This window comes from Rhea americana, unplaced genomic scaffold, assembly GCF_003343005.1.
Source record: "Rhea americana isolate MKP2758 unplaced genomic scaffold, rheAme1 scaffold_2, whole genome shotgun sequence".
In the NCBI taxonomy this organism is placed as follows: domain Eukaryota; kingdom Metazoa; phylum Chordata; class Aves; order Rheiformes; family Rheidae; genus Rhea; species Rhea americana.
In genome coordinates, this window is record NW_028186149.1 from 12574460 (window position 1) to 12587098 (window position 12639).

Here is a 12639-nt window from a genome sequence, read left to right on the forward strand (position 1 = left end):
CTGCCGCGCCAAGAAATCGGCTCGCTCTCCTCCCAGAGGGGGGATCGCTGGCCAAGGATGCTGAACGCACCTCGCGTCGCCCTGATCGGATTTGGCCACGTTGGGGTCCAGGGACACAAACGCCTTCTGCACGGGGGAAGGGCGCAAAGACACCATCGATCCCCTACGACGCGGCCGAGGCCTGACCAAGGCCGGGACGGGAGCGGGGCCGTGCTTGCCCAGAGGCTTTCCTGCAGGCCGACACGATCAAGGCGCGGACTGGTGAAACCGCTKGTCTGGGTGTCTGAAAGATGCCGCAGAAACACTGCGGAAACCTTCCCTTGCACTTAGCTAAGGGCACTCCTTCCTATGCARTGTGTGCTTACATTAAGAAAGCTATATGTTTATTATTCATATATCATTATTAAATGATATAGCTAGAGCTGAAAGTGATCAATAGAAGTTAGTAGATTCTCTGCCAAATTAAATGAAGAGAGTATCTGAAACAAATGGATGTTCACTACTTTAGTGGAAAAAAAAGGTTTCCTTTCCCAGTCCTCCCTTTCTCTGTTTATTGAATGTATTCATAGCAAACTAAGAATAGACAGATGTTGGCTTAGCCTCTACAGTAAATTATGCAAGGAGTCTGAGATTTCCTTGAGAGTGGTTTATAAATTGGAACAAAAAGCATCAACCTGAATGCACTGCACATCTTGAAAATTAATTACACACCTTGTAGTGTTTCTAGTCATGTTAGAGATTTGCAGCCATGCCAGGATTATCCTGGCAGGTAGCCAACACAGAGAGAGGCATGGGGAAAGCACATTTTTGCACAAAGCCATCCATACGCCAGCTTCTCAAGATGTTCTGCCTCAGAGCAATTAATTTACCAAGGCTGTATTTTAATCTGTCAAACTGATAACAGAGGTTGGGTTACAGCACGGCTTCAAAGCCTAACGCACCCGCTAGCGACCAGGCATGCTTTGCCAGCGCCTGCGTCCCGCCTGCTCCACACGCCATTTCAGAGGGGAAAGCTCTACGGCCATCACCCTTGCGCGAGCTAAGGAGAGACGAGCCCCTGCGCTCGGGGGCCACAGAGGCTGGAGGCAGCTCCAGCACCTCTGGGCAGCGCTGACCGAGGCAGCCGGCTGCGTGGAGAAAGAGAAAAATAAAACAAAAGGGCACCATGAAAGCAGATAATCAGACTTGAGCCTGTACCAAAATGGCACACTGAAGCCTAGATGTTTGATGGGTATTCATACTTTAAAACAACAGTGCATACATGACCTTTCCAAAGTATAAAACAAAAAGCTTCTGAAAACAGTTCATTTTAAAGTGGTACTTTGGAGCATTGTTCCTAAATTTCAAGCTATAAACAAAATTGCCAAAGTTTAGGCAGTTCTGGTTTGAAAAGGGTAGTTGTCTAAAAGTTATGGAAAAAGGAAAAGCATTCGAGAACATGCTCAGAAACAAACAGATTCTCCACATCCTGCAAATGGATCGCTATGAACAGTGACAGATCAAGAAGGCTAAACACAAAGAAAAACTGTGTGAAAAACAACAGCAGAAGACTAAGCAACAGCTAATTACTCCTTGCTGACTTGTTGCCCATTAACCCACTTTCAAGCCAAAAGGCTGTTCCAAACTTTTCTGGCCCGTCATTTCATTTCTAGTCCAAAATACATATATAATTTTAAGCTTTCAGAAGCTCTTGGCAGTACACAGGGTTTAGGGAGCTTGCAGCCCTCTTAACTCTTCCCCCAGCATGACAACCACTACTTGCTTTACCTACCAGTAGTCATTTTTTATTGTTTATCAATGTCTGCACAACATCTGTCTTCACTTACTGTTCACTCAACCCATTAGTCTCCCAGATTGCAATGGCTCATTTTATTGAGCAGGTATTTAGGGGTGGAGRGGGGGGTGGAGCCAGATGCTGTCTTTCCACCTTTCATGATGCCTCTCAGAAATTTGGAGAGAGTTCACTGATCTTATCAATGTATATAAGTACCTGAAGGGAGGGGTGACAAACTCTTTTCAGTTGTCCCATGTGACAGGACAAGAGGCAATGGGCAGAAATTGAAGCACAGGAAGTTCCRCCTGGACATGAGGGGGAATTTCTTCCCTGTGAGAGTGATGGAGCACTGGACCAGGTTGCCCAGAGAGGCTGTGGAGTCTCCTCCTCCGGAGATATTCAAGGTCTGCCTGGATGCAACCCTGTCTAACATGCTCTAGGTGACCCTGCTGAGCAGGGATGTTGGACTAGATCTCCAGAGGTCCCTTCCAACCTTATTGAGTCTATGATTCTATGATCATGAGGGGAGGGAAAAGCTAAGATGGGCTTTGGTAAAATCTGACCYCCTTGTTGATCCCCAACATAATCCCCAAAAGGAAGGTGGGGAAGAAATCTTTCCAGTAAGCGTATCAGTACTCACTGGCCTCCAACTTGTTTATACTCTGTGTGGTGGGATGTTATCTTACACCTCAGGTACTAAGCCTCTTGAGTCAGCATCTGAGGAAGCAACATCTGTAGCATCAGTCCCCTTCAACATTAGTCTTTTTGCTCACAGGGGCTGAAAGAGAAGCAGTCTAGATCATTGACATTTACCCCTATCGCAGACACTTCTTCAGCTGGAAGCAACGGGTGGAGAAACCTGTTTAGTCCTGCAAACAGACAAGCAAGGCTCCATTTGGGGAGCAGCGCAGCCTTACCCAGGGGAAGGGGCATACTGCTAGACCAGGCTAGAAACCACATGCACCGTTTTAAGGAATGAAATCGCATCGCTACACAGCACTGTCAGGATATCATACAGCTGCTTTTTAATCATTCTGCATCGCTTCTCCATCAAACTTCCCTCATTCATTTTCACATCCCCCTGCACTCATAACTTCTCTGAAGGCTTGATAATTCGAGTCCTCTCTCCATTTTGGCTATTCTACTATAAACATTACTCACATTCCCTGCAGTGGTAGGAGTAAGGGAATGGCAAGTACCTAGGCAGCAGGGTGCCCATCTGCGAAGCCAGGCTGAGGCTGGCTCCACAGGGAAATGAAGTTGCAACTGATGCTCTCCTGGACACCAGGCAGAATAACTAGCATGGGGAAGTCTATGGATAGCACCTTACCAACAAATAAAGCTCAACCACGCACAAGTTGTCTCCTCAGTTCAGGAGGGAAGGACTATTACGATAGCTAGTATCTGCATATTTGGCAGAACACTCAAAATACACTTTTTTTTTTTTTCAACACACAAGTGCCAAGAAAGCTTTAAAAACAGCTTAAGTGTCAACGTATTCCTAGTGGGCGGTATCCTGTTCCTGGACAAACTCCAAGCAATGTAAACAGAGTACTGCTACTGCTGGATGTTAGGTGCTTAGGTTGAAGGACAGACTTGAGTTGTTCTGGCTTTTCATTTATTTTACAAGCTTCTTTTTCTGAATGATTTTTTATTTTTGAGAAAACTGTTTCATTCACTTGTATTTCCTTCCTTGATGATTTTGAAATCTACAGTTTATTTACAAGATTCTTTAACTGGAGATTTTTGACTGAATTTTGGCAGGTACGCTTGTTTAATCACTTTTTCATGAGCCACCATTTTTAAATCCTCTAAAGTGGAAAGCTTTAGAGATAAACCACATTGTTTTCAGAGGGGTTTCCTAAGCAAATGAGTCATGCTAGCTACATGCAGTACAGTCCTACTACTTCTAGGCTCCTTACCCTTTTTACACAAAAATTGATGCAAGAGTGCAGTATCAGACTTGGACACAAAGAATTGAACCAGGAGAGAAATCCCTTAGATATGAGGCTTCCTTGGTCTGCTGTTCTCAGCAAAATTTACTTTTTGCAACCTTGTTTACAAACAAATAAAACTGCATAAAGGATGAAGTTTACCCAGAGGCAGAAAGCTGTTTCAAGGCTCAGTACATCATTTTAATCCCAATCAAGGGCTTAAGAACCTAAATAGCGCATGGGATCTGTGCATGGGCGTGCATTTCCGCTCAGTAAGGCTTCTCATATGGCTCTTTGGGACTGCTGTTGAGTAACAGCTGTAATAGAAGTAGGAAACCTCCTTCCTCTGCCAACGATGGGAGAAAGAAAGAAAGAAAAAAAAGTCAAATGAAACATACTGGGTTTGTTACTTAAGCCAAGACTAGACTGGGCTTCAGAGTTAAGAGGAGGCAATGCATTCATGAACACACTGCAGCAGAAGGTTAGTGTGTCCTTTGCCCTGTGTTTTTGGAGGCTTTGCTCTATTTCTGCAAAGCTCTGCACATGGACGTGCTCTTCTGCTAGACAGATGTGTTGCAACAAGAGCCGAGCATCTCATCTGAGGGGCCAATAAACTCCAAACTGCACTCACTCCTGCAGCTGCGAAGTACAGGGACAGCGTCCTGCTTTGTATGTCTCGTGTCGCTTCTCCTCTGCACTCACGAGCACAACACAGAAAGTCATCTGGCTCTGAAGCGACTGGACATTTCTTTCACCAGGACAGTCTTCTCCATAAACTCTCCACAACTTTGACACCAATTTTAGGAGTTGAAACAAGCAACCTAAGTTGAAACAAGCAACCTAACTGCAGCAGTCATCACCACAACCAACAGTATCCAGATATACCTGACAATAACAAGCAGTATTTGAGATCAAGCAACTACTGCTTACTAATGCTAATTACTGCCCCTGAAATCCCCTCACACTTCCCAAACCTGTCTATGAAGAGATTTCATCACAACAGACTTCCTACCACACCTCTATCAGAAAAAATTTGTAGGCATGAATGAAAATTGTGTGCATTCCTCCAGAATACCAAGCCTGTCTCGCTCCCGCTACATTGGGAAAGTGCAAACTGCCTCCTTGCATGAGTGTCCCCATCCCTGCCCCTATCCAGACCCCAGCAGCACAGGCAACATACATCTGCGGGGGCTGCCCTGATCAGGYGAGCAGACAAGATTTTTTCCTGCTCTGATGCAGGACTTGGCTCAGCTGTCAGAAATAGCAGGAAATTCTCACCATGGCAAAGGCATATGCCCCCCATTCATCTGAATGAGAAAAAAAATCAGTAAACAATCTTGCCTGGAAAACAGTGAATGGAGCATGGAAGGCAACACTACATGGGGAAAGGGAAAAAGATACACCGGGGTGGGCAGTGGGGGGCAGAAACACTTCCTTAGCCAAGCCCAAGGAACAAGAAGGGAAAAGCATGGTGAGACTAATGATCACAGGCTGCTGAGTAATCCCAACAGCGCTCTGGCAAAATGAGATCAGGAATGAGATCAGGAATGAGTCTTGTCTTAACCACGTGGCCCAGCTGCTGGTATTTGAYAGTTTGCAGTTGGCACACTTACCAGCCAAGGATGAGCTATTTCTTGCTTCACCTGTATGGAGAAGGGACATGGTACAAAACTGATGCTGCCACTGTCCTGGCAGATAAAATTCAATGACATGTGGAATATTACCATCACAGACTGACAGAGGCTAACAACTGTCTCTAATGTAAATAGCACATCTGGCAGAGTCGTCATAGCTGGCAGACAAAAATCAAGACACAACCCTATTTCCTCATCAACATCTGTACTTGAATGCAAAACTAAATGAATGTACAATTTCCACTTTTTGCATTAATGATGCCAGCCTAGACTAAGCCTTTATTATACACAGTGGTTTGCTTGCAAAGCCCTAAGAAGTGCAAAGGTAACTTAGTCATAGCTTGCCACCCCCAAGAACACCCACTTGCAGTGAAGACACAATCAAAGCCTTCTCGCTGTACAAGACTTCTCTTTTATGAGGAGTTTGCTTAAATATGTAAGTAATTTCATGGACAGAAAATCTGAGTAATTTTCAAAAGGTCATCTTTTCCAAACTGGTTAATTTAAACTTACGCTCTCATTGTGCTTTATCTGAATTTTCATTAGTTTCAATTAAGGAACTGAACCTAAGGTTACTAGTAACAGCCATATCCTCTTTTCATCTAGAAACAGATTATCCAAATGGTCTAGTATAGGAAAGCATTCTCACCTTGTTCAGGTAGTTGTGCAACACCGACAGCTATACATATTGCAATAAAAAGGGGGAAGGTTTTCCTAGAAGGAAAAAGAAAATGACATGTGAGAAAATATCTGAAATTTCAGAACTCCAAGATTTAGAATGCCCAGTTCAAAGACCAAAGTCAATGGAAAGACATCAGTGACTTCAGCAAGTTCTGGATCAAAGCCATCAGGCCCTCACACTGTAAAACTTTCCACTGATGCTGAGAAAGCGTCTTTTATACAAAGATCAAGGATTACGTATGCCTTCGTATCTAATGCATGTTTTACACTGACTGCTATTAATAAAGCAACTGTATCCTTTTTAAAATATATTTTGATGCAGCAATCTTCAAATAGGAATAATGCTATATATTAGATTTCTTTGTGGAAGAAATATTGCTTTAAAGAAACCATAAAACAAATGACAACTTATCGCCCATAGAGACATTAGATACTTTTTCCCCTAAGGTAACTATCATCAGTCTTATCACCATATTACATCATCTTACCACAAATTTAAATTTTGTGACACACTTTTTTTTGTATGTTAAGATTTCTTGTCAGGTCACAATCCTACAAAGTATAAGAAACTCGTAACAATTTAAAAGTTCACTCCCAGATAGAAGGGCCCAGTGTTGGAGGGTACTGCAAGCTCACCCACTGCAACTAACATAAGTAAGATCCATATAGACTCTGTGCTTGGAATCTGCTTTTAATGAAGGCATTAATAATGCTAAAACACTGGGTTCAGCAGAAGGAAAGAATTTGTTTTTACCGTGGTTAAAAATAATGTCTGCTATTTTTTTTAACTCTATTTTCAAACTAGCCAGATTAGCAGCTAATGACATACTCTTATCAGTGACTGAACCCTTTAATAATTTAGAAATGCATTTTCCGTTGATGTTTTACCATGGAACACCCAGACACAAACTGGTTTAAATAACAATAATATCAACCTATGTCTATCTAGTGTTAGGAAGAAATACTTCTACAGGTGGATTCTAATTATTCCACTCTTTCAAGTTTCTACTAACCCAGCTCCATACACCATTTTTCTCCAAGAACCATGCTCATTAACACACATAACCTCACTGATTTTTCATGATATTAAGCACTAGAGTCACAAGAAGTATTTACTGGGCCATGCCACAGAGCACTTGAGTAGCTGGGGTAAAAAAAACACCTGTAAAACTTTGGACAATTCAGCTCTATTAGCCTACTAATCACTCTTGTATGTCAAAAACAAGCACAGGAAGAAAAACCCCACAACATCATATAGGGAAATACATTTCAAACAGCAGTGGCAAGCAAGCTTTTTCCACTAAGCATTCATTTCAAGGTTACATTCAGCTCAAAAGTCCAGGTATGCAAAAACCAAGTAGTACTAATGTTACAATAACAAGAAATCTTGCTATGTTAAAAAAAAAAGAAAAAAAAGAAAAGAAAAAAAAAGAGTAATATTTAGTGAAAATCTTAATGTTCTTTTCAAGAGCGTGTATGCTAGCTTCAGCTGCTCCCTCSTGCCCTGACAGAGGCTCGCGAGCCCCAACCCTCCAGCAGGCTCTGCCTCTGTTCCCACCCTGATGCCGAGCATCTGTGGTAGGTGCTGGGAAGAGAAAGGGAGCTTTACTGACCCAACAAATTACCGCTCCTCAGAGGTGTTCTSTCTCATAAGACAACAAAAGAAAACAAAACACAGCAACAAAAAGGGAAACCTCACACTCCCCAGGTGGTAGACCTCTCTGCTGATTAGTAGTCTGGTCATCAGAAATGGCTATACTGATCTTCAGGTGATTTTCAGGCTAAGCTAAGTGCTCTATTATTTGAGCAGGATTTTGCTGGGAACAAAAAACAAAAAAAAAGTTATATAAAATTATAAAATTAGTCTAAGCGTACTCCACTATGATACRCTATCAGGTATATGATATTCAAAAGTACCCAATATTGCTCTGGTTCTGACTCCAGTAGAGAAAAGCCTGCCAGCCTTGTAAGAGCAYGTTCTTCCGCTGCCCCTGCAGCCCTGTGCCACTCTTCTCCTCATGCTTTCCCCAACTGAACAGCCACAAAACTGACTGTTGCTCAAAAAGCAGGCCAGGTGCTGGGCCARCACTTCAGTCCTTCTATTCTAAAGGCCAAAATTCAAATTCTGGTGCAAGTTCAYAAGTTAATAGTTTCTGTATCACACATCATCATCATTTGATCTAACAAGAAGCTCAGGGACAGAGGTGGCAGAACATACAGGCAGGAGATAGGTGCAATAACAAGGTCCATATATTGTACCATATCAGCCAAAAGCTCAGGACCACTTTTTTTTTTTTTTTTTTTTGGTCAACTTTCATGGGCACAAAATGGATTCTCAATTAAAAAAACATAAAATATATTAATTAATTGAACTGCAAAGTCAGGATGCTCAAAGAACCCTAGAATACAAAATGCAAAGGTGGCTCCTCTCAGCGTCACCGCAGCCTCGTCCACGCAGTCAGCCGGGGCCAAGCGCGCATGCCAGCTGTCTGCCTCCGCCACCACTCAGCGAACGCTGCAGGGAAACGCGGAACTCTGAAATACCGCCAGGACTGCAAATTGCACAGATGTAACTGGATACACAGAAACATGAACTGAGAGGTAAAGACAAACGCCTGCCTTACRCAGCGCTCCCCAGCTAATGTCAAGAACAGATGATGATCAACTAAGGGGAAAAAAAAGACCAGAGAAACTCAGGGCAGGAGGTCTCCTAATGCGTGGGAAAAGTTATTTCTCCTTCTACCTTTTTCTACAGCAGGTAGAAAGTTTTGTAAAGGAAGTTATATACAACTTCAAATCAAGTTGTATGAGGGAGCTTTGAGCATCTCTGGCTCTTCATGGCCAGAGATGGAAGACAAAAAAATAAATGGTCTTTTTGAACAAATCTGTTCATCCAAACCCGCCCTTTTTGGTCAGGATCGCTACACGTTACATCAAAAGCCACCTAACAGCCAGCTCGTGCTCTCCATTCTCACACGGACGGTGCTGCTCAGCCACCYGCAGTGCCTGCTGCGTAAGGCACGTGGCGGCTGACCCGTCCTCAGCGCAACTGCGAGCATGAAGCAAATGGCACGCGTGGCATGGAAACCCAGCCCTGGACTACATGCCTCAACTCAGCCCATAACTTTGGGGGAGACCAGCCCTGTCACAGCAAGAGAAAAATGCACAAGCATGCGGCAGGGGGACAGAAATCTCTGGCTGACTCAAATGCTGGCTATTTTTCCCACTTTTAGCAACACGCAGTGGGCCTGAAGGTGTTTCAGTATCCCCTGGCTACCTCCTCTCCCAGRCTCCCTTAGTTATCCCTTCCTACCCTCACACCCTCTCTTCTGGCGTCACATGCACGCACAAGCCAAGGGGAACTACATAAAGTTATTTAGAGGAAGGAACCCTCAAATGTGCTTAAACAGTTATATCGCTAAAAATAGTGCTTGTCTTTCTGATAATCTTTAACAYGCTGTGGCTACAGGCCTCCTCCTACGAATGGACAGCGACTAGCAGCTCGCTTATTTTTTCTATTAGGCATGACAGATGGCTGAGGAAACGGATAAGCTTCAAAGCCAGTTGTGGCAAGCAACAGTGCAAAACGCAACCATCTGAAGACTCTTCACCGAGAGCGGAGCCCGGCGTGGTCAGTGCACAGCGCTGCACGGTAACAGTATCCTCTTCGCGCCACAGTCTTGTTTCCTCAACCTCAAATTTGAAAGAAGAAATACCACTAGCTGGTGGCTGGTTCCTCTTCCGAGGAGCAGTGGCTTAAGAAATGCTACGCCAGAGCTGTGGTTTGAAGAAAGGAAACTTCCAGCTTGGTGTCCCAGTCACTCTGAACAGCAGCTAGCTTAAGAGGACACATTAGCATGTCCAGAAGAACAGTTAGCTTGGTTAGTATTTCTAATAGCCTTTTTTTTTAAAAAAAAAAAAAAAAAAGTGGAAATAAGTGGGGTGCTTTTCTTAACTGTTTTATAAGGATGTCCCTGACATTCTTAAGTTAGCTCTCCCGTCTAAATAAAGCAAGCTGCATGTTTTCCTCTGTACTAAGTTAARTCAAAATTATACACCTTGAATGGCCATTTCTGTGGAATATTCTCATCTTTCAAAGTTTGCTTTTATGCATTTTGTATATATCCCTGCAAACCTCCTGGAGCTGAGGAGGCAAGCGTACATATAGCTGTTAATGTTTTAAAATGAAATATTTTTTTCAATAAATTCAGTGAGATTGGGAAGAATAAGAAAGTCACTCAGCATTAGAGGTCCCTCCCCTTCCATCTCTCCTTTTCCTTCATCTAACCTGCAGAGACATCCCCATACAGGTAACAGGGCAACATATCTGACCTACTGGTATTGACTTTAAAAAAAAAAAAAAAAAAAAGTGTTCTGGGTTGCAAGGAATTGTCTGGTTTAACATATTCCAAGGAAATCTGATACTTCTGTGAAAGCTTCTGCTTCTTAATACAGGCAAGCAACCAAGTCGCTTTCTCTCTAGTCAAATGCCAAGGACAAATCTTCTTTTTTTGACTAATTCCTCTGTGACTCTTTAAATCAGCTCTATCTATTTGTAATTATACAGATAAAATATATATTTTGAAGCTATCTAGGCAATTTAGATTTTGAAGTGAGGTAAACTGCAYCTTTGCTACTGTACTACTTCACAACCCCCGGGGTTTGCATTTCCCCATCAGCAATGTCCCTTAACAAAAAGGGAATAAAGCCCTTAAACTTAMACTTGATTAATTGCTGCAGAAGTCCCTCGGACACAGCTGTTAAGAGTAACGATCTCTGGGGAAAGCCACCGTCAGGTCGACACCTAACRGCTGATCACCCAGATTACACACGGGACTCACCTGGGCTGCACAACCCCCACCAAGTCCCATGCAAAGCTCCCGGCCAACGTACCCCAGCCATAGCCAGAGCAACCCGAACACGCTACAAAGGACACACATACCGGCAGCCTCTTTAAAACGTCATTACAGCTAGAAAAAGTTCAAGCTTTCCCTGCTTTTAAGCAGACTACAGATGGGCTCTGCGTTCGCGCTGCGGCTGACCGCGCAGCGCAGACCCGTGCCAGCGGCAGAACCGTCTAAATTCAGGGCATCCCCTCCGGCGGTCTCCGCTGTCGGGGGCCTCCGCTCAAAGCACAAGTCTCGCAGGCCGCTTTCGCTCGCCGCGCTTTAGTAAGCGCTGACGCCTGCCAGCGGCGCGGCCGAGCAGCCGGGTCCCCGCGGCCCCCGGCGCCCCCGGGCTCAGCKTCCCCCGCTTAGCCCTTCCGGGCCAGCGGCCGGGCTCAGGCTCGGGACTGGGGCACGTCTGGGAAGGCGGCAGGACCGGGGCTGCGGGGAGCCGGCGGGGAGCGGCGCCAGCGGGGGCCGCTGCGCCCGTGCGGAGCGGAGCCGCCCCCGGCCCCGAAGGCACCACCGGGGGCRGGCGCTGCCCTGGGGAACCGGGGTCTCCTCCCGGCCTCCGCCGCTGCCTACCCCCTTCCCCGGCCGCGGGGGCTCCGCGCCCCCGGGGAGCCGCCCGCACCGACGTGGGGGGCCGGGCGCCCTCCGAGCGCGCCCCGCCAGTACGCGGCCGCGGAGCGGAGCCAGGCGCCGCCGCCGGGCTAAGCGCACCGCCCCCGCCGTCCCCTGCCCGCGCTGCCGCTCCGCGCCCCGGCCCCTGCCCGCGCCCCGCCGCGCAGCGCGCGGCCCGCGCGCCCCGTCCCCCTGCCCTCGCTCCGCGGCTCCCGCTTACGTGCGCGCCGCGGGGGAGATGCTGCCACTCCTGGTCCTCTCCGCTCCTAAATGCATTTGTATGCATCTGCCCGGGCGGCGGAGAGCCGAGCGAAACGCGCAGCCCAGCGCCGCGCCGCCGGGGGCTCAGGTACTGTCCATGAAAGCCGGCCCGCCGCCCGACGTCCCGCCGAGCTCCGCGCAAGCCCGAGGGCGGCCCGCGGGGGCGGGAGCGGCAGCGGCGGGGAGGGGGGGGGCGCGCTGGGGGCCGGCCGGCCGACAGCCGTGCCGTGCCGTGCCGTGCCGAGTGGAGCCGAGCGGCGGGGGCCGGCACGGGGGAGCCCGGCACCGGGGTGAAGGGGCGGCCCGGTGCGCCGGTGCGGAGCGGCGCTGTAGCGAGTGCCGCGGCCGGCGAGCCCTCCCCGCCCGCGCGGTGTTGAATTTCAGCGCCCGCTGCTGCGCGATTACATCAGCGCACGCGGCCCCGGGGCGGGGGCGGCCCCGGCCGCGCAGCGCTGCGCGCTGCCCCGCGCACGCCTCGCCCTGCCTCCCCCGGCGCCGCTTCGCCAGGCGCCCCGCGCTGTGGCCGTGCCCCCCCTCCGCGGACATCCGCCCCTCCCCGTCGGAGCGGCGGGGCTTGCGCGGGCGCGGGCGCCACGGGGCTTCGCCATCGCAGCGGGCCCGGAGCGGCTGCACCTGCCCGCGGGGCGCCGCGGACCTGCCCCGGGCGCCTCCCCGGGGGGACCCGGCCAAAGTGCGGAGGGGGCACCCGCGGGTGCGGAGCCCTGCAGGGAGCCGCACGGCAGAGCAACCCGTGGGGTGGAGGGGGGGGAAAGGGGTGATGGAATGGGGTAGGGAGAAAAAGCGGAGTGTGCTGGAGGCTTTTGCATCTCAAGTATAATTGGAGC

The 12639-nt window shown here is 47.8% G+C and overlaps 1 protein-coding gene across 2 annotated transcripts in view; it reads right to left on the bottom strand.

The window, feature by feature from the left end:
• The window catches only part of COL24A1 (collagen type XXIV alpha 1 chain), a 145650-nt gene extending 133691 nt beyond the window's left edge, over positions 1-11959 (bottom strand). For both annotated transcript variants that reach the window (XM_085303507.1, XM_085303505.1), the window contains exons 1-2: positions 11754-11959; positions 5992-6056 (exon numbers count right to left, since the gene is read on the bottom strand). In XM_085303507.1, coding sequence (XP_085159633.1) covers positions 5992-6056; positions 11754-11809 — 121 coding nt within the window. In that variant the 5' untranslated portion in view covers positions 11810-11959. The remainder of the gene's footprint in view (positions 1-5991; positions 6057-11753) is intronic.
• Between the last annotated feature and the right edge of the window lie 680 nt (positions 11960-12639).